Source organism: Rhinatrema bivittatum, chromosome 3 (assembly GCF_901001135.1).
Source record: "Rhinatrema bivittatum chromosome 3, aRhiBiv1.1, whole genome shotgun sequence".
NCBI classification, from domain to species: Eukaryota; Metazoa; Chordata; class Amphibia; order Gymnophiona; family Rhinatrematidae; genus Rhinatrema; species Rhinatrema bivittatum.
This window is the reverse complement of record NC_042617.1, coordinates 222,116,558-222,138,089: the sequence shown is the minus strand read 5'-3', so window position 1 is coordinate 222,138,089 and position 21,532 is coordinate 222,116,558. Positions and strand designations below refer to the sequence as shown.

Below are 21,532 nucleotides of genomic sequence, written 5' to 3'. Positions count from 1 at the left end.
AGCTTCCAACTGAGCTAAGAACAGAACCAACGACCCAAACATTCAAGAACCACCTAAAAACTTGGCTCTTTCAAAAAGCCTTTACAGCAATAACATGACACCGACCAAAATCGCCCAATCACAGACCCAGTGAGAAAGAACTTATTGCCTACCCACAAAAATACATGACTACTCCCTCCTGAAACTATTAGTCATTCCCTCGTGATATAGAAAGCAAAATGTGCAGTGAAGCCACACATTTTACTTTCAGAAATTAACGCCTGCCCAAAGGCAGGCGTTAATTTTAGCCAGCACCGGGCAAGTGTACAGAAAAGCAGAAAAAAAACTGGTTTTCTGTACACCCTCCGACTTAATATCAAAGCGATATTAAGTCAGAGGCCCCCCCCCCCCAAAAAAATTAAAAATCTGCCTGCGGCCCGCGGGTTGGAAGATGGACGCTCAATTTAGCCGGCGTCCATTTTCCGAACCCGTGGCTGTCAGCTGGTTCCAGAACCGATGCTGGTAAAATTGAGCGTCGGCTGTCAAACCCGCTGAAAGCTGCTGCTTCCGTCAATAAGGAGGTGCTAGGGATGCGCTAGTGTCCCTAGCGTCTCCTTTTACCGTGGGCCCTCATTTACATATTTTTCTTTTCTGAATTGCGCGCCCAGGAGAGTGGGCGCTCGCCAGCTCTCCCGCGGGTTTTCCTGTATTGGCCCGAAAGAGAGGAATGAGACAAGGATGCCCACTATCCCCATTAATGTTCACATTATTTTTAGAACCACTAGCTACAAGAGTTCGTTCTAAAACATCCATAGCAGGGATAAGTGTAGGGGGAGTAGATTATAAGATAAAATGTTCTTATTTGCCGATGACATCCTATTTACTTTAGCCAGCCCACTGGACTCATTAAAGGGTGTGGTGGAAGCATTATCTGAGTTTAGCTCCGTCTCAGGTTTTAGATTAAACCTAGACAAGTTGGAGGTTCTAAATTTATCTGTTCCCCAGGATCAAATATTGGCCTTAAAATAGTTGTTCCCCTTTGAATGGGCTAACACCAAAATAAAATATCTAGGTATTTACATTAGTAATAAGGTGGAGAATTTATTTAAATTAAACTATACTCAGTTGACTTCAAAAATTTTTCGAGATATGGAAAACTTGTCTAGAACTTCCCTAACTTGGATAGGCCGAATCGCATCCATAAAAATTAGTGTCCTCCCCAGGTTCCTGTATCTCTTCCAGACTCTACTGATCCATGTTTCTACAGCCGCCCTTAAATGTTGGCAGAAAAGCATATTTTCTTTCAGATGGAAACAAAGGCCGCCCAGAGTGGCGAAATCTATCAATCCAAGCTAAGGGGTGGAGCTATGACAAAATACCACCTACGATGGTATTTTGTCATAGCTCAATTGAGGGCTTGTGATAGATTGGAATAAAAAAGGTGAACGGAAACTCTGGGCAGTAAATTAACAGGAGTTTTGGGGAAATATGCCTATTTGGGCTACGACATGGCAGCAGAGGAACACCTGGCTGGGTGCTGGAGAACTGCCCTTTACGACTCACACAATGCTTAGAGTTTGGAATCAATGGCGGCACAGACTGGTGGGTGGAAGGAAGTATTTTTTCAGCTCTGCCTTGTTCTACAATAGACTATTTACCCCGGGACAGGATTCCCCATGTTTCCAAGTTTGGAAATCGAAAAAGCTTGTAACTATGGGTAACATTTGGGGCATGAGAGAGATGGCTCCTTTATCCCACCTTAAAGACACATGTGGACTTACAGATAGAGATCAATTCCCATATGTTCAGTTGAGCTATTTTTTCCGCTCTGAAAAACTAACTGATAATTTACTATTGGGAAAAATTCAACTGGAACATTGGTGTGACCAGGCAGATAGAATAAAAGGGGTGATCTCAAAAATATATGTTCTTAACAATGACCCTAGTCAGAAACCAAACTATATAACCGGCATGATGTACCCACAAATGTCTGTATAAAAAAACTAATAAATAAATAAATATAAGAGCCTGGGAAGAAGACCTAGGGAAAATATTGGAGGGCGACACCTGGGACATGATTTTTCTCAACACAAAGAAGAGCTCTATATCAGTACCACTTTTTGAAAATAGCTATAAATTTCTATTACGATGGTATTTTACTCTGGTTAGATTATTTAAGGCTCATCTTTCCCAGAATGACTTATGTTGGAGAGCTTGCGGACAAAGAGGATCCTTTTTCCATTGGTGGACATGTCCGGAGATAGAGAGATTTTGGGGGACAGTCTCTTGCTTAATTCAGCAAACTTCTAAAATGTGGAAACTCATCTAATCCCTGAAACCGCATTATTAAATATGCCTCTGGAAGGCACTATTGATACACCAGATTTTAATTGCGTCCAGAAGCATTATAGTAGCTAAATGGAAACAGGTTAATCCTCCAAAATTAAACACTCTAATTACCAAATTAGATAAGATGAGTGAACTTTATAAACTGATGGCACGAAAGCATCATACTGTCCCACGATTCTCCTCAATATGGTCCCCTTATTTAAGATGGAGATCAGGTTACATTGGTAAGACACTATAGACAGATAAACACAGCTTCCCTGGAGACTTCTAACTCTTGAATATTCCCAATACTATGAATATCCCAAGTTACAAAGAATTTCAGCCTCTGTGTGCCATTAGCATAAAATTGTAGTCGAATGCACATTAAAAATTTGAATACGTTGAAGATGTAATTTGTCAAAATGTGGACTGTAACTTGTTATATGTTAGATGTTATATTGTATATCGATTTGAATATGTTATTAGCTATACATCTTCTAATCAAATATCATTTACAAAAAGAAAGACAGCATGTATGTGTGTGATTGAAAGCCTGTGTAAATGTGAAAAAGACAGCATGTGTGTAAATGTGTGATTAAATGAGAGAGAAAAAGCATGTGTATATGTGCATGATTGAGAGCCTATGCAAGTGAGAGAGAGCATGTGTATGAGTATGTAATTGAGAGCCAGTGTGAAAGAGAAAGCTTGTGTACAACAGAGAGGAGAAAGTTGTAAGCAAACTATCCCTCCTCCTGCAAATTCAAAACAATCTCAGGGCACCTGGATATCAAACGTTCCCAGGTATGCAGAGGAAAGCATTTTTTTAATCCTTATTTTTCATTATCAGGTCTGTCTGTCTACTATTTTGAAATATTGTATTGGTATCTAGAAATTGAGTTTTCAATTATTGGATATTCCATTTATCAACCCAACCTCAAAACATTCAAAGAAGACCTAAAAACATTGCTGTTCTGAACTATGAACACTGCTGTTCAGAAGTATGAACTGACCTTCTGAACATTGCTGTTCAGAAGTATGAACTGACCTTCATACTTCTGAACATCCTAACTCCCAATCGAGCTTTCATCCAAAAACCTCAAAATAACTTCTCTCCAACCAGAACAAACAAGCCTCCTCCCACTTAATGATACTTTCTGGACTTGAAATGTTTAAACTCTGTTTAATATGCACATTGTTATACTTTTGCACAATTGTTAAAAGAGTTACAATTTAAATTTTGTAAACCGTTATGATGGCTTTACCGAATGACGGTATATAAAACTCAACAAATAAATAAATATCAGCTATTTTGAAATCTGTTTTTTTTGTTAGTTTGGTTTTACTGCTATTGATTTTATATTTCTTGATTTGTTTTGGGAACTGGTAAAGTTTCTCTTTTTCCTTTGTTACACTGCATACAGTTTCTCTGGCTTGCTGCAGTTTCCAGTTCAGTTTTTGTCTGCATGTTTCTAGTTATGCTTTATGGTCTCTTTATTCTTTGTTAAGTGAGGGTCACGGTCTGCACATGTGACTAAGGTGAGGTATTTTGCCAGCGTGTAGTTTCTGTGTAGGGCTCTATAGCAGCTTGGCTTGGTCCATTTTCCTAACAGGAGGTGTATTGGTGTCTTAAGGCCTGGGGTAATATTTTCAGTGTTGCCTTTTCTTAGGTAAGGTGGTTACTGTTAGGTTCCATATTAGGAGCTACCATCCAGGAAAAAGATCTAAGACATCATAGTGGATAATACTTTAAAATCGTCAGCTCAGTGTGCTGCAGCAGTCAAAAAAGCAAACAGAATGTTAGGAATTATTAGGAAGGGAATGGTTAATAAAACAGAAAATGTCATAATGCCTCTATATCGCTCCATGGTGAGACTGCACCTTGAATACTGTGTACAATTCTGGTCGCCGCATCTCAAAAAAGATATAATTGGATGGAGACGGTACAGAGAAGGGCAACCAAAATGATAAAGAGGATGGAACAGCTCCCCTATGAGGAAAGGCTGAAGAGGTTAGGGCTGTTCAGCTTGGAGAAGAAACGGCTAAGGGGGGATATGATAGAGATCTTTAAGATCATGAGAGGTCTTGAACGAGTAGATGTGACTCGGTTATTTATATTTTCGAATAATAGAAGGACTAGGGGGCAATTCCATGAAGTTAGCAAGTAGCACATTTAAGACTAATTGGAGAAAATTCTTTTTCACTCAACGCATAATAAAGCTCTGGAATTTGTTGCCAGAGGATGTGGTTAGTGCAATTAGTGTAGCTGGGTTCAAAGAAGGTTTGGATAAGTTCTTGGAGGAGAAGTCCATTAACTGCTATTAATCAAGTTGACCTAGGCACTGCTATTAATTGCATCAGTAACATGGGATCTTCTTAGTGCTTGGGTAATTGCCAGGTTCTTGTGGCCTGGTTTGGCCTCTGTTGGAAACAGGATGCTGGGCTTGATGGACCCTTGGTCTGACCCAGCATGGCAATTTCTTATGTTCTGGAAATTGGTGTTTTGGTATGGGATGTTTACTATTTATGCAATTTTTGTTCAGACAGAGTGTTTATCTTTCCCTTGTGTCATTCTTAACAATAAAAATAATACTGGACCTTTATTTTTTATTTCCGCCATGAATAGTAATGAGCAGTGTGTCACACATGTGAGAGTGGTCTGTCAGGGGTGTCACGATGGGAAAAAGGTTGAGAACCACTGCTCTAAGAGGCTGCTATAATCTTCTAAAGCAACTTCGCTCTTATCAGCCAATCGTCTAAACAAGAGTGGACCAAAATACCTTCCTTGCATAAATGCTGTTGCTCCAACCACCATTACCTTTGAAAGTTTCTTTGGGGCCATTTCTAACCCAAAGGACAGTGCCTGAAATTCAAAAGCTGTCCCAGAACCGCAAAGCAAAGAAAAACACTGATGATCCTTCCTGACTGGAATGTGAATATTCTTCCATTACATCCAAGAAAGTCAGAAATTCTTCCTGCTCCACCTTAATTACAGACCTTATTGTCTCTATCCTGATATGAGGTACCTTCAAGAACTTTTTGACCAGTTTCAGGTCCAGAATGGAATGGAAGAACCCCTCTTTTTTTGGGACTAAAAAATAAATGAAGTAATGACTCAATCGTTCCTGATTTATTAGAACTGGAATTACCACTTTTGTTGAGAAGCCTGCTTAGAGTTGACTTTACAGCCTCTGTCTTTCTAGCTGAGCGACAAGGGTAAACCACATTTGGCAACCAGATGAGTGAATTCTAGAGCATAACCATTTTGTACAATTTCTAAGACCCATTGTTCTAAGAACATAAGACTTGCATACTGAGTCAGAACAAACGGCAATCAAGCCCAGTATCCTATTTCCAAAAGTGGCCAATCCAGGTCACAATTACCTTGCAGGATCCCCAAGATGTAGACAGATGTAATTTGGGCCCGAAGAAAAAAGGAGACAGCCAGCCAATTTCTCTATGGAATTGGAGATAGTGCCGCCAGACACTCATTGTGGAGCCCTAGAGGATCTGGACCCTGAAGACCCATCTTTACCTCTTTTAGCGTGCACTTGGAAAGATTTTGAATCTCTGAGCAGAAGAGCTTTGTCCTTGCCTGAATCTCCTGGAATTCTGAAAGCTGCTGCAGGATGAAAAATTTTGGGAGGGATTCTTTGCTCTATCCTCTGGAAGTCTTGGCACTTTGGAATCCCACACACCTTCTCCATTTCTTTCCTGCTCCTTTCTAAATAAAAGCCATCCTTTAAAAAGATAGTTCTGTTATATTAGTCTTAAGAGATAGAGTCCGCTGACCAGTTGTGCACCCAAAGAAACCTTCGAGCAGGTATTATAGATGCTACTCATCTGGTAGAGGAACAAACCAAATCAAAGCAAACATCGGCTAGATACATAGCTCGAGGTTCCAGTGATGAGAAATCTTCACCTAGATCCTCCTGAGCATCTTGCTTGAGACACAAACCAGACCTCACCACAATGCAACAGCATGCTGAGATCTGCAGAGCTATACTACATAGCCTCAAAGGCCTGCTTAAGCAATGATTCTACTTTTCTGCCTGAGAATCCTTAAGAGCCATATCAGCTTTTACAGGAATCGTGGTTCTTTTAACCACTTTTAGCCCCTAAGGCATCTACCACAGGAAACCAACATTTATTCTTCACCTGAGGATCCAACAGATACAGGCTGGAAAGCAAATATCCACCCTTAAAATGAGCCTCAGGGGACACCCATTTTAAATCAAATAAACCTTGTACTGCTTGGCAGGGTTCCCACTAAATTGGGCACTTGTGCATTGGAGTGTGAAAAAGATGTGCAATTTCCCCCTTAGTGCACTAAATAAAAATAAAGGGGCTAGAGCTGCATCGATATTTTCCCACTCAGGGCTAAGGGAGGAGACCTGAAATAATTTTAACTTCCCCGTAGCTACAACATGGCTGCTGAGGCTTCCTGTGAAATCAGGGGAGATGCAGAAGCACTCGGGCTAGCAGCATTCCCACTTGTGAACCCTTCTCTTAGCATGAATTCATGGCTAGGAACCCCCCACCTGCTGCATAACTTTGCGACATTCCCAACCTGTATTTTCTTAAGCCAATAGGCTGTGCACAGTGCTGTTTCTACTACGCTCCCACACTGGCGCCATTCTGATCATAGCTTCCTCAATGGTGAGAAAAACATAGCCCCAACACAAATATATTCTAATAGTGTATCGGCATGAAGAATTGTGCGGACGGAACGGCGTAGTAATTTTTGCAACATGAACCATTGTGTGTCCGGAGACGTGCCTGAAGTTGTAGAAAAAGATGACTGTTTTCCCCAATAGTACTTGTAAATCAGCATCAGTAAAACTCAAAGTTTTCAGGGGAATAGGTGCCTCAGATTCCATGACTCAAGAGTGAACCACAAATTTAATATAAAAAAAAGAGTCAATATGGCAACCCAAATGATAAACCGTTCTGTCTTTTCCAGCTTTCTTGATACTGACAATCTTTTAACTGGATACCACCACCTATGTACCAACTGCTCTGTCTGCACATCCTCAATGACAATATCTAATAAATTTTTGTGTTATCCTCAGATTACACAATTTTCTTGAAGTACATGACATGTTTGTCCACAATGGTTGTTTATCTTATCCGTTGCCCATGTGACCTGGTATACATTAGAAAGACTAAGCGGGTCTTGAGACTAAATACAAAATTGAATCTTTATGGGTAGAAATCCCTTGTGTGTCGGGGAAGACTATAGTGATAGGGGTATACTACCGTCCACCTGGTCAAGATGGTGAGACGGACAGTGAAATGCTAAGAGAAATTAGGGAAGCTAACCAAATTGGTAGTGCAGTAATAATGGGAGATTTCAATTACCCCAACATAGACTGGGTAAATGTATCATCGGGTCACGCTAGAGAGATAACGTTCCTGGATGGAATAAATGATAACTTTATGGAGCAATTGGTTCAGGAACAGACGAGAGAGGGAGCAATTTTAGATCTAATTCTCAGTGGAGCACAGGACTTGGTGAGAGAGGTAACGGTGGTGGGGCTGCTTGGCAATAGTGATCATAATATGATCAAATTTGATTTAATGACTGGAAAAGGAACAGTGTGCAAATCCAAGGCTCTCGTGCTAAACTTTCAAAAGGGAAACTTTGATAAAATGAGAAAAATTGTTAGAAAAAAACTGAAAGGAGCAGCTACAAAAGTAAAAAATGTCCAAGAGGCGTGGTCATTGTTAAAAAATACCATTCTAGAAGCACAGTCCAGATGTATTCCACACATTAAGAAAGGTGGAAAGAAGGCAAAACGATTACCGGCATGGTTAAAAGGGGAGGTGAAAGAAGCTATTTTAGCCAAAAGATCTTCATTCAAAAATTGGAAGAAGGATCCAACAGAAGAAAATAGGATAAAGCATAAACATTGGCAAGTTAAATGTAAGACATTGATAAGACAGGCTAAGAGAGAATTTGAAAAGAAGTTGGCTGTAAAGGCAAAAACTCTTAGTAAAAACTTTTTAAAATATATCCGAAGCAGAAAGCCTGTGAGGGAGTCAGTTGGACCGTTAGATGATCGAGGGGTTAAAGGGGCACTTAGAGAAGATAAAGCCATCGCGGAAAGATTAAATGATTTCTTTGCTTCGGTGTTTACTGAAGAGGATATTGGGGGTACCCGTAATGGAGAAGGTTTTCATGGGTAATGATTCAGATGGACTAAATCAAATCACGGTGAACCTAGAAGATGTGGTAGGCCTGATTGACAAACTGAAGAGTAGTAAATCACCTGGACCGGATGGTATACACCCCAGAGTTCTGAAGGAACTAAAAAATGAAATTTCAGACCTATTAGTAAAAATTTGTAACTTATCATTGAAATCATCCATTGTACCTGAAGACTGGATGATAGCAAATGTAACCCCAATATTTAAAAAGGGCTCCAGGGGCGATCCGATAAACTACAGACCGGTTAGCCTGACCTCAGTGCCAGGACAAATAGTGGAAAGTTTTCTAAACATCAAAATCACAGAACATATAGAAAGACATGGTTTAATGGAAGAAAGTCAGCATGGCTTTACCCAGGGCAAGTCTTGCCTCACAAATCTGCTTCACTTTTTTGAAGGAGTTAATAAACATGTGGATAAAGGTGAACCGGTAGATATAGTATACTTGGATTTTCAGAAGGCGTTTGACAAGGTTCCTCATGAGAGACTTCTAGGAAAAGTAAAAAGTCATGGGATAGGTGGCGATGTCCTTTCGTGGATTGCAAACTGGCTAAAAGACAGGAAACAGGGAGTAGGATTAAATGGGCAATTTTCTCAGTGGAAGGGAGTGGACAGTGGAGTGCCTCAGGGATCTGTATTGGGACCCTTACTTTTCAATATATTTATAAATGATCTGGAAAGAAATAAGACGAGTGAGAATCAAATTTGCAGATGAGACAAAATTGTTCAGAGTAGTTAAATCACAAGCAGATTGTGATAAATTGCAGGAAGACCTTGTGAGACTGGAAAATTGGGCATCCAAATGGCAGATGAAATTTAATGTGGATAAGTGCAAGGTGATGCATATTGGGAAAAATAACCCATGCTATAATTACACAATGTTGGGTTCCATATTAAGTGCTACAACCCAAGAAAGAGATCTAGGTGTCATAGTGGATAACACATTGAAATCGTCGGTTCAGTGTGCTGCGGCAGTCAAAAAAGCAAACAGAATGTTGGGAATTATTAGAAAGGGAATGGTGAACAAAATGGAAAATGTCATAATGCCTCTGTATCGCTCCATGGTGAGACCGCAACTTGAATACCGAGTACAATTCTGGTCGCCGCATCTCAAAAAAAGATATAATTGCGATGGAGAAGGTGCAAGAAGGGCTACCAAAATGATAAAGGGAATAGAACAGCTCCCCTATGAGGAAAGACTAAAGAGGTTAGGACTTTTCAGCTTGGAGAAGAGACGGCTGAGGGGGGACATGATAGAGGTGTTTAAAATCATGAGAGGTCTAGAACGGGTAGATGTGAATCGGTTATTTACTCTTTCGGATAATAGAAAGACTAGGGGGCACTCCATGAAGTTAGCATGTGGCACATTTAAAACTAATCGGAGAAAGTTCTTTTTTACTCAACGCACAATTAAACTCTGGAATTTGTTGCCAGAGGATGTGGTTAGTGCAGTTAGTATAGCTGTATTTAAAAAAGGATTGGATAAGTTCTTGGAGGAGAAGTCCATTACCTGCTATTAATTGGGTTGACTTGGAAAATAGCCACTGCTGTTACTAGCAACGGTAACATGGAATAGACTTAGTTTTTGGGTACTTGTCAGGTTCTTATGGCCTGGATTGGCCACTGTTGGATACAGGATGCTGGGCTTGATGGACCCTTGGTCTGACCCAGTATGGCATTTTCTTATGTATGTTCTTTTGACACGCATGATAGAACATCTAATATCAAGAATCTACGTGTTGATAAACCCCTGGTGACACATTGTGTTGAACATGATCATCGGTTTGAAGACTTATTTTGTGCTATTGACCAAACAGCAGAGCATTGGCGTGGTGGTGATCGCGAACTACAGCTTCTACGATCTGAGCAGAGATGGATTTACCATCTTGATACTGTCAGCCTGAAAGGGCTAAATACTGAGCTTGATTTACGTGTGTTTCTTTGATGTAATTTGACATATTGATTATTTCATCTGACATTCTGAAAGCAAATGATGTATTTGAGATTTCCATTTTAGTGACATCATTGTGTGACGTCACACCGTGAGTATATAATGAGACATTCCACGTTAGCCTCGTTTCCTCTCCTCCGAGAAGATGACCACAGAGACCGAGTCCATTTTGAAATCGGTACCCTCCGGTGCTCAGATAAGTAATCTTTTGATTTTTCAACTTACAATAATTTACTGAGTGCACTATTTTTGATATTGTAGTCAAAGACTCTTGTAACAATGTTTTCATATGCCCCTGAAGCAGTGTACTGTGAAACACTGGCCGTGTAGGGCTGTGTTTACTATTCTGTCAAAGAGACTGCTGTTCATATATCTCTCATGGATAAGAGTTGATTACATTTTAAAGAAAAGTACAAAAATACATAACAAAAAGATTTTTGGAATTAATAAAAAAATTTTGACAATGAGGGTGAATGATTGAGAAGACCGGTTGCGTTTCTTTGCAAAAACAACAACGACAGGCTTGCTGACACCATCATTTAGGCTTTTGTTATATGTAAAACTTTGGCCCCTTTTTTTTTGCTAAAGTAATTGAAATCTCCCATTATTATTGCACTGCCAAATTGGTTTGCTTCCCTGATTTCTCTTAGCATTTCATCATCTGTCTGACCATTTTGTCCAGGTGGATGGTAGTATACTCCTATCACTATACTCTTACCCAACACACATGGGATTTCTACCCATATAGATTCTGAGCATTTAGTCTCTTGTATGATCTTTATCCTGTTGGACTCTATACCCTCCCGGACATAAAGTGCCACACCCCCACCAAGTTGATCCTCTCTATCATTGCGATATAATTTGTACCCTGATATAGCACTGTCCCATTGGTTATACTCCTGCCACCAAGTCTCTGTGATGCCAATTATGTCAATCTCATCATTTGCTGCTGTACACTCTAACTCTCCCATCTTATTTCTTAGACTTCTGGCATTGGCAAACAGACAATTCAAAGTGTGGTTTTTGCTTGTTTTAAGAAAATGCTTTTCAGTTGTTTGGGATAATTCGGAAATCATTAGCTTTCGTGATTTTTTACATATTAGGTGCTACAACCCAAGAAAGAGATCTAGGTGTCATAGTGGATAACACACTGAAATCGTCGGTACAGTGTGCTGCGGCAGTCAAAAAAGCAAACAGAATGTTGGGAATTATTAGAAAGGGAATGGTGAATAAAACGGAAAATGTCATAATGCCTCTGTATCGCTCCATGGTGAGACCGCACCTTGAATATTGTGTACAATTCTGGTCGCCGCATCTCAAAAAAGATATAATTGCGATGGAGAAGGTACAGAGAAGGGCTACCAAAATGATAAGGGGAATGGAACAACTCCCCTATGAGGAAAGACTAAAGAGGTTAGGACTTTTCAGCTTGGAGAAGAGACGACTGAGGGGGGATATGATAGAGGTGTTTAACATCATGAGAGGTCTAGAACGGGTAGATGTGAATTGGTTATTTACTCTTTCGGATAGTAGAAAGACTAGGGGGCACTCCATGAAGTTAACATGGGGCACATTTAAAACTAATCGGAGAAAGTTCTTTTTTTCTCAACGCACAATTAAACTCTGGAATTTGTTGCCAGAGGATGTGGTTAGTGCAGTTAGTATAGCTGTGTTTAAAAAAGGATTGGATATGTTCTTGGAGGAGAAGTCCATTACCTGCTATTAAGTTCACTTAGAGAATAGCCACTGCCATTAGCAATGGTTACATGGAATAGACTTAGTTTTTGGGTACTTGCCAGGTTCTTATGGCCTGGATTGGCCACTGTTGGAAACAGGATGCTGGGCTTGATGGACCCTTGGTCTGACCCAGTATGGCATTTTCTTATGTTCTTACATATAGGCATATGGACTATGTTTGCTTTTAATGGAACCTCTCTGTTGGGATGCCCTAACTCTCCTGTTTCATTAGTATCCTTCAAGGATACATTTCTCCGAACCATGCACTGCTGAGTGACTGTCTGCTTTCCCCCTTGTTCTAGTTTAAAAGCTGCCCTATCTCCTTTTTGAAAGTTATTGCCAGCAGCCTGGTTCCACTCTGGTTAAGGTGGAGCCCATCCTTTCGGAAAAGTCTCCCCTTTCCCCAAATGTTTCCCCAGTTCCTTACAAAGTTGAATCCCTCTTCCCTGCACCGTTGTCTCATCCACGCATTGAAACTCTGGAGCTCTGCCTGCCTCTGTGGACCTGCACGTGGAACAGGAAACTTTCAGAGAATGCCACCCTGGGGGTTCTGGATTTCAGCTTCCTACCTAAAATCCTAAATTTGGCTTCCAGAACCTCTCTCCCACATTTTCCTATGTCATTGGTGCCCACATGTATGACAGCCGGCTCCTCCCCAGCACTGTCTATAATCCTATCTAGGTGACGCGTGAGGTCTGCTACCTTCGCACCAGGCAGGCAAGTACCAGGCAGTTCACATGTCCACCAGCCACCCTGCTATCTACATTTCTAATAATCGAATCACCAACTATGATGGTCGGCCTAACCATTCCCTCCTGGGCAGTAGCCCTGGGAGATTTGTCCTCAGTGCGAGAGTTGCTATAACATGGTTGCTATATAGGAACATAAGAAATTGCCATGCTGGGTCAGACCAAGGGTCCATCAAGCCCAGCATCCTGTTTCCAACAGAGGCCAAACCAGGCCACAAGAACCTGGCAATTACCCAAACACTAAGAAGATCCCCATGCTACTGATGCAATTAATAGCAGTGGCTATTCCCTAAGTAAATTTGATTAATAGCAGTTAATGGACTTCTCCTCCAAGAACTTATCCAAACATTTTTTGAACCCAGCTACACTAACCACATCCTCTGGCAACAAATTCCAGAGCTTAATTGTGCGCTGAGTGAAAAAGAACTTTCTCCGATTAGTCTTAAATGTGCAACTTGCTAACTTCATGGAATGCCCCCTAGTCCTTCTATTATCCGAAAGTGTAAATAACCGATTCACATCTACTCGTTCAAGACCTCTCATAGTCTTAAAGACCTTTATCATATCCCCCCTCAGCCATCTCTTCTCCAACCTGAACAGCCCCTAACTTCTTCAGCCTTTCCTCACAGGGGAGCTGTTTCATCCCCTTTATCATTTTGGTTGCCTTTCTCTGTACCTTCTCCATTGCAACTACATCTTTTTTGAGATGTGGTGACCAGAATTGTACACAGTATTCAAGGTGCGGTCTCACCATGGAGCGATAGATAGAGGCATAATGACATTTTCCGTTTTATTAATCATTCCCTTCCTAATAATTCCTAACATTCTGTTTGCTTTTTTGATTGCTGCAGCACACTGAGCCGATGATTTTAAAGTATTATCCACTATGATGCCTAGATTTTTTTCCTGGGTGGTAGTTCCTAATATGGAAGCTAACATCGTGTAACTACAGCAAGGGTTATTTTTTCCTATATGCAACACCTTGCACTTGTCCACATTAAATTTCATCTGCCATTTGGATGCCCAATCTTCCAGTCTTGCCAGGTGGTCCTGTAATGTATCACAATCCGTTTATGATTTAACTACTCTGAATAATTTTGTATCATCCGCAAATTTGATAACCTCACTCATCCTATTCCTTTCCAAATCATGTGTGTGTATATATATATATAGATATATATATATATAGATATAGATAGATATATAGATATATAGAGAGAGAGAGAAAAAAGCACGGGTCCAAGTACAGATCCCTGAGGCACTCCACTGTTTACTTTTTTCCACTGAGAAAATTGACCATTTAATCCTACTCTGTTTCCTGTCTTTTAATGAGTTTGTAAATCCACGAAAAGACATCGCCTCCTATCCCATGACTTTTTAGTTTTCTTAGACACCTCTCATGAGGGACTTTGTCAAATGCCTTCTGAAAACCCAAATACACTACATCGACCAGTTCACCTTTATCCAAATGTTTATTAACTCCTTCAAAAAAATGAAGCAGATTTGTTAGCCAAAACTTCCCTTGGGTAAATTCATGTTGACTGTGTTCCATTAAGCCATGTCTTTCTATATGCTCTATGATTTTGATCTTGAGAATAGTTTCCACTATTTTTCCCGGCACTGAAGTCAGACTCGCTGGTGTATAGTTACCCGGATCGCCCCTAGAGCTCTTTTTAATTATTAGGGTTACATTGCTACCCTCCAATCTTCAGTTACAATGGATGATTTTAATGATAGGTTACAAATTTTAACTAATAGATCAGAAATTTCATTTTTGAGTTCCTTCAGTACCCTAGGATGCATACCATCCGGTCCAGGTGATTTGCTACTTTTTAGTTTGACAATCTGGCCTACTACATCTTTCCGGTTCACAGTGATTTGGTTCAGTTCGTCTGACTCATCACCCTTGAAAATCATCTCCGGAACTGGTATCTCCCCAACACCCTCATTAGTAAACACGGAAGCTCAAAATAAGGCGATATATTTTTACTTGACTAAAAACATTTTTTTTAGAATACAATGAAAAAAAGTGAAATTAATAGGAAACAATGGAATCATAAAAAGCATTTTGATAATAAGTTTAGAAGGTCATTTTTCCCCTACAGGAAACTAGGCTAAATCATGGACTTCTTTGTTATTAGATGGATTTGAGTTTTGAGATAGTTTAACTTACTTTTTTCTTTCCCTTTTTTGGAGTAGTTTTCTGGTTCCTTGATCTTCAAAAAAGTGCCACCACAGGTGTGTTGATGATCAGCCCACCATGTATCTATGGCAGAGGGAGGCCTGTTCATTGCACGCTTCACATAGCCAAGATAAGGCTTTCTATTCTGACATGGGCCATTGCACCGCCACCAATGTTTACGATACTCATCCACTTCATCGTGAAAGTTGTGATAAATCTGTGAAAAGAATCAGCTTAATCATATTAATGTTTAGAAACACAATTTTCTGGCAATCAGAAGAATAAGCCATATCTCCTATGCTACAGTACTAGGTTGAGCCATGAGGCCAGCCCCCATAGGTAACAGTTTTGCTAAACTTAAAACCCCCCCCCAAAAAAAAACAACCCATCACATGGCAAAGAATACATAATGGTTGTCCATTAGATTAAGAGATTTTCATTATCACTAGGGAAAAAAACTAAAACAAACTATCAAACCTGAAAGGCGTAGCTGCAAAGGTTAAAAGTGTTCAACAGGCATGAACATTGTTTAAAAATACAATCCTAGACGCGCAGTCCATATGTATTCCACGCATTAAGAAAGGAGGAAGGAAGGCAAAATGATTACCGGCATGGTTAAAAGATGAGGTGAAAGAGGCTATTTTAGTAAAAAAAAACATGCTTCAAAAACTGGAAGAAGGACCCATCTGAAGAAAATAGAATAAAGCATAATCACTGTCAAGTTAAGTGTAAAAGATTGATAAGACAGGCAAAGAGAGAATTTGAAATGAAGTTGGCCGTAGAGGCAAAAGCTCATAATAAAAACTTTTAAAAATATTCCGAAGCAAGAAACCTGTGAGGGTTTTCTGGTAAGTTTTCTTCCGAATTTGGGTTTTCTCCATTGAATTTTGTTCTAACGCTGTGAGAGCATGCAGATAGTCGCTAACTGCTATGGAGATGGAAAATACTGAAGAGCTGTACTTCCTGCAGGGGTATATGTACTAGGGGCTGACGTCAGATTGAAATCTGAACCGTCTCCAACTGCTATCAGGAGTACACTATACCCATTGGTTCTGAGTCCATCTGCTACACACTAGGAAAAAAAACGAATTACATCTCAAACTAAATACAAGATGCAGGTACCAATTCTAAAAAGCGTTTTTGTTTGGTTTCAAAATTTAGCAATGGAAAAAAATATAGTTCAAAACCAGAGGGAGAAATACTGTGAGTTTATCTCCTAATGATTTTGCAAATCATTTTGAAGCTAAAATTCTTAAATTTAAGTGTAAAATTATCATCTCTTCCTTTTCCTGGAGATTTACAATCCAGAGATACTCTTGATCAGATTTTGAAAAAGACAGTTCAATTGATATTATGCAGATTGTTAAAAAGATGAATCCTACTACCTGTCCACTATTTCCTTGTAGTACCATAGTAATGAGATCTATAATTGATGATATCGGTGTGCCATTTGCATCCTTCATTAATCCTCATCATCTTAAAAGAGCCTCAGTTTGCCCACTGATGAGGAAAACATGATGCTGACAGTTCAGATTTAAATAATTGTAGGCTAATAGTTCATTTTTTAGCAAAGGCTGTAGAGTCTGTGACATTTAAACAATTACAATAGTATTTGAATAATTCTTTACTTATTTATTTAAAATTTGTTTTTATACTACAGATCTGAACGGTTTACAGTTAAAACCTTCATAAAAATATCAAATTTAAGATGTCACAAATCCAAACATAATCAAATACAATTCATAGACTTTACATTTATATTATATTACTTTTTTTTTTTTTCAATTTATACTTTATTGAAATTTTTTTATATATTCCACCATAATTCCAAAATAAAAGAAATCTTGTTATACAACATCCAGTATCATTCAAATAAAATAACATTTAACCATAATCCAAGATAATGTTAAACAAGACAAAATAATTGGGGGATAACATAATAACTCAATTTAACCACATAAATCGACATTTATATTATATTACTTGACAATTACCAGTGTGGTTTTAGGCCAAAATTTAGTACTCAGATTTTATTAAGATTTAATTTAGACTCTGTAATTAGAGGATTAGACAATGGTACAAATTTTATTCTGGTCTTGCCCCTCCTTGTCTAACCCCTCCCCTTTATTTCAAAGAGGGTAAGGGCGATTCTGAGACTTGGGGGGGGGGGGTAGGGCCATCAGGGTGTCTCTTCAGTGTAAAGGGGAGGGGCCACTAGACTACCTGGGAATATGTAAAAGGGGAGGGGTGACTTTTTACAAAGGGGAGTGGTTTGAGAAGGGATGTGGGGTGGGGCATTATTACACAGCTATAAATGCTTTTTTTTTTTTTTTTTTTTACACTTATTTCCTTTTTTGAGGCTGGGCCATCACTAGAGGTGGTGGGGAGGGGATTTTTGCACTTTGGAAGGGGGATTTTTTTTTGGGCTGCATGGCCCTTTTAGAAAATGGCAGCTCCCATGCCAAGCAGGCTGCTATTGTGCATTTTTGCCTCTTCCCCCTGAAATGTTTTCTCAAGAGTTTTTCCCATGAGAAAAAATATCACAGGGTAAGGGTTGAGATATTTTCCCAGGAGGGTCAAAATAGTGTGGGAATGCTGCCTCCCTCCAGGATAAAATAATGTGGAATAATAAACAATCCCTTAAGATAGCAAGCCTTTTGAGGCTAGGAAACACCTACACTACCTGAATGTTCTATATAAATCAAATAAATAAAAGATGTGACCAAAAACCACAACTCTCGTGCACTTTCTCGTACTCTGCAGTGTTTTGAAGAACTTCCTCATTACTGTTCAATATAAGGCCCTCTGACCAAATAAAACAAATATTCACAGTGCTTCGTTTGTTTTTCCCAGTAGGGGCAAGTAGTATAGTTGACACTTCCTGCATAATTTTCTTTCAAGGCTGTGATCTCTCTCCCGAAAGCATATTTTATTAAATTAAGTTTCCATAAAAATCATATTCAGGAAACAAGACACTTACTGAAATACTGGATCCAGTCATGCCATTAATACGATGCATATGCCTGCAAAACTCTGAGCCATGAGAGTCGTGGTCTTTATCATTGTTTGTCACAAACAGCAAAGCATGGATCATTTCATGCAAGAGTGTCTGAAACATAAAACTGCTTGTGAATTAAGACAATTAATGTAACACACCATCTGCAAAATAGTGAATTTCAGAGGAACATGCTTGGATGAGCCCTGAATCACCCATAATCTGTCTACTGGCTGGTGATCTAGATCATTTCCCTTCAGAAGGGGTGAAAAGATATTAAGAAAAATTGAGAGGTAGCCCAAATTTGTTTAGAAGCCAAAAAAGCTGGGAGGAGGGGATGCCAGACCTTAGATTTTGCTCTCTCCTTCCTCTTCCCACCTCCCTTCTGTGCTAGCGGGACTCATGCCAGCCACACTTTTCCTTAACGCTGAGCAGCGACTCCTCTTGGTACCAGGAACAGAAATTTTGGTGTTCTGGATTTTTCCCACTCCTGACTCTAGACACCTAGTTTATTGTAAACAAGTCATGAGAAGAGTAGTAAACTCTCTAGACACATATTAGATATACAAAGTTATACAGTACTAAAAGGAAAAAATGAGTTTGTTGGGCAGTTGTGAATAAAGGTTTATGGTGGTGTAGTCCAGTTAAGGCTGGTTTCAACTTAACCAATCCTCTGCCCCCCCCCCCCCCCCAACCTTTTTGTATGTTAGACCTGTTATCCTTCTGGATTTTGTTCTTAGGTTTTTGTTATTGTTCCTGACTAATCTAGTATTCCAAATGCACCCTAGTTCAGGGTGTCCCAAACCTGTCCTGGGGACTCAACTGCCAATCGGGTTTTCAGGCTATCCACAATGAATCAGCATGAGATAAAATTTGCATATCATGGAGACTGATAATATACAAATTTATCTCATGCATTTTCATTGTGAATATCCTGAAAAACTGACTGGCTGTGGGACCCCCAAGACAGGTTTGTGAAACCCTGCCCTAGTCTTTAAATGTGTCCACATTAAAGGGAGAATACTGTCAAAAACTGTTAAACCCCCCCCCCCCCCCAAAATGTGGTTCTGAATATGGATTTTGGGTTAGATTTTAAAAGGGAGCGTGCAGTTCCTGGGGCGCATGGCCGCACAGAATTTAACATGCATGCGCTGGCGCACACATGTTATAAAATCCATGGGCCACGCACACATGCGTGTCAGATTTTATAATCTGTGCGTGCATGTGGGCAGTGCATGTGGGGGGGGGGGGGGGATTTTATTAAGTTACGTGCCGTGACACAATCCGGCCTTCCTCCGTTCCCTCCCCACTCCCTTCGTTAAAACTTACATTTTCTTTTGTTTTCTTACTTACTGCTCCTCTGGAGCTGGCCAGCGCTCGCTTCCCAAGGATAGTGGCTAATGGACGCTGTCTCGGCCGGCCTGTGTCCTGCCCAGACCAGACCATGGCCCCCCAGCCTGCTGCTTTTTCAGGGCCCGTTAATTGTGCACGTATCGGCACTTACACGCGTGGCTGGGCCTTTTTGAAAATGCACACGGTGTGCGCAAGTCCCAACCTCACATGTAAGTACTGATATCTGCGTGCATGGCCCTTTTAAAATCCACTCTTATCTGTGTAGCAAGTGTGTTTTTGGAGTGATTTCCTGTTTTCTCTGCGAATAGTCATTTTAATTTTGTTTCCTGTTGCAAAGGCTTTTGGGGGAAAGTGATGTCTCAGAGCTATGAGGAGTTAATCTATTTTAAAAAAAATGTGAATTAACAATTCACAATCCCTTTCAAATTGCACAATAAGATAGTTAAATTATACTTACTTGATAATTTTCTTTCCTTGAATCCTGCTAGACCAGTCATTACATTTGGGATTTCCCTCTTCCACAGCTGACAGTCACAGGACACACTTTTTCATGACCTCACTCAGGGCTATAAAGGAGGTGTGGGCCTGGCCAATACTAGTAGCCTATTGCCAAAGAACTGTGATCACTAGAAATGTATGTTATGCCCTATTCTTGAAACATATCACGAGGTACCGGGACCCGTTCTGAGCGAGCCATAAAATGTAAGACGAGGGAAAGATATAGGCAGGAGGGGACTATCAGCCTGTCTCTATCATCCTGCTAGACCAGTCATTATGTTTGGGAATTACCAAAGCTTCCCCTTGCTAGGGTGGGAGATGACAGGGCTGTCCTACCAATTCTCTGCCTCAAATGCAGCAACTATCTTGGACTGAACGATCAATCTATAGTGGTCAACATGTTGTATGAATGACCATGTTGACCATGCTGCTGCCTTGACAATTTCTACAAGGACACAAGCCTCAGCCTCGCCAGAATAGTGAGCCAAGAGCACTACCGGAAGCTGCTATCCTGATAATAGGTAGGCCAATGCTATTGCTTCCTTGATCCATCTAGTATGGTGGCTTTAGAGGCCCCTAACCCCTTTTTGGGCTCCAAGTATTATGAACAGCTCATCTATTCTTTTATAAAGTTAAGCATGTCAAGAGAATCAGGTGTACATCTAATAATCGCAGGTTTTAATTTATTTTTCCATGACAGCCGCCACTGCCGAGGGCTGGATGGGCCTTTTATTTCCATGGAGTGCTAATACTAGATCGGATAGGAATAATGGAACTGGACCTTGATAAATTCCTAGATAAGGATCTCTGCAAGACTGAGCCTGCCTTTCTGAGAAGCATGTTAGCCAAGCAAATTCCTTCGAGTAAGTCTGTTCCTGAAATGGCCCTTTTATGGATGCCCATTTTCATGGACCAAGGGGCTACCTACTCACGGTCCTTAGCTTCTTAATTATAGTCCACTCTATTCACATCCCAATCTGGCAAAGGAGGTGGGATATTATTCTGGAGGCCTGATGGCTCCCTGAGCAGCCTTGGTGCTTATAAGCCAGATGTCTAAGTATGGGTGCAGCATACTGTCCAGCATATGCCAGGCTGCTGGCCTCATCACCAAAACCTTGGTGAAGGTTTAGGAAGCTGATACTAGATCAAAAGCCATCTTTGGGACTGGGCATAGTTGCCCCATATACTGAGCCTGACAGGGCTTGGTAATATACTCACGTGGGAATATGGTAGTGAGCTTCTGCTAAGTCAGCATAAGTCAGGAATTCTCCTGGCCTCACCAATGATATCCCTGACAACTGCCTCCATCCAGAAGGTGGGTGTATGTAGGTAACTGTTGGCCCCCCCCCCTTTTTTTTAAGCCATACACTGTATTAACAAGGTGTGAAAACTGTTCTCTTCTTTGGGCCTCTGAGGTCAGAGTCATGGAGGATATCCTCACCAGGTTTACCTATTACCTGCCAAGAATGCTAAGGCTATTTCTATCAGGGCTAAACATGGACTGACTGGAACCTATTGAATCAAATACTGAGTGACTCTGGTCCCACTGCCTC

The 21,532-nt window shown here is 40.4% G+C and overlaps 1 protein-coding gene across 2 annotated transcripts in view; it reads right to left on the bottom strand.

The window, feature by feature from the left end:
* LOC115087269 (sprT-like domain-containing protein Spartan) overlaps positions 1–21,532 on the bottom strand; it is a 63,207-nt gene that overhangs the window by 9,130 nt on the left and 32,545 nt on the right. The window contains exons 3-4 of one of the 2 annotated variants that reach the window (XM_029594220.1): positions 18,114–18,242; positions 15,125–15,350 (exon numbers count right to left, since the gene is read on the bottom strand). In XM_029594220.1, coding sequence (XP_029450080.1) covers positions 15,125–15,350; positions 18,114–18,242 — 355 coding nt within the window. The remainder of the gene's footprint in view (positions 1–15,124; positions 15,351–18,113; positions 18,243–21,532) is intronic. The other variant, XM_029594221.1, reaches the window with a different exon arrangement.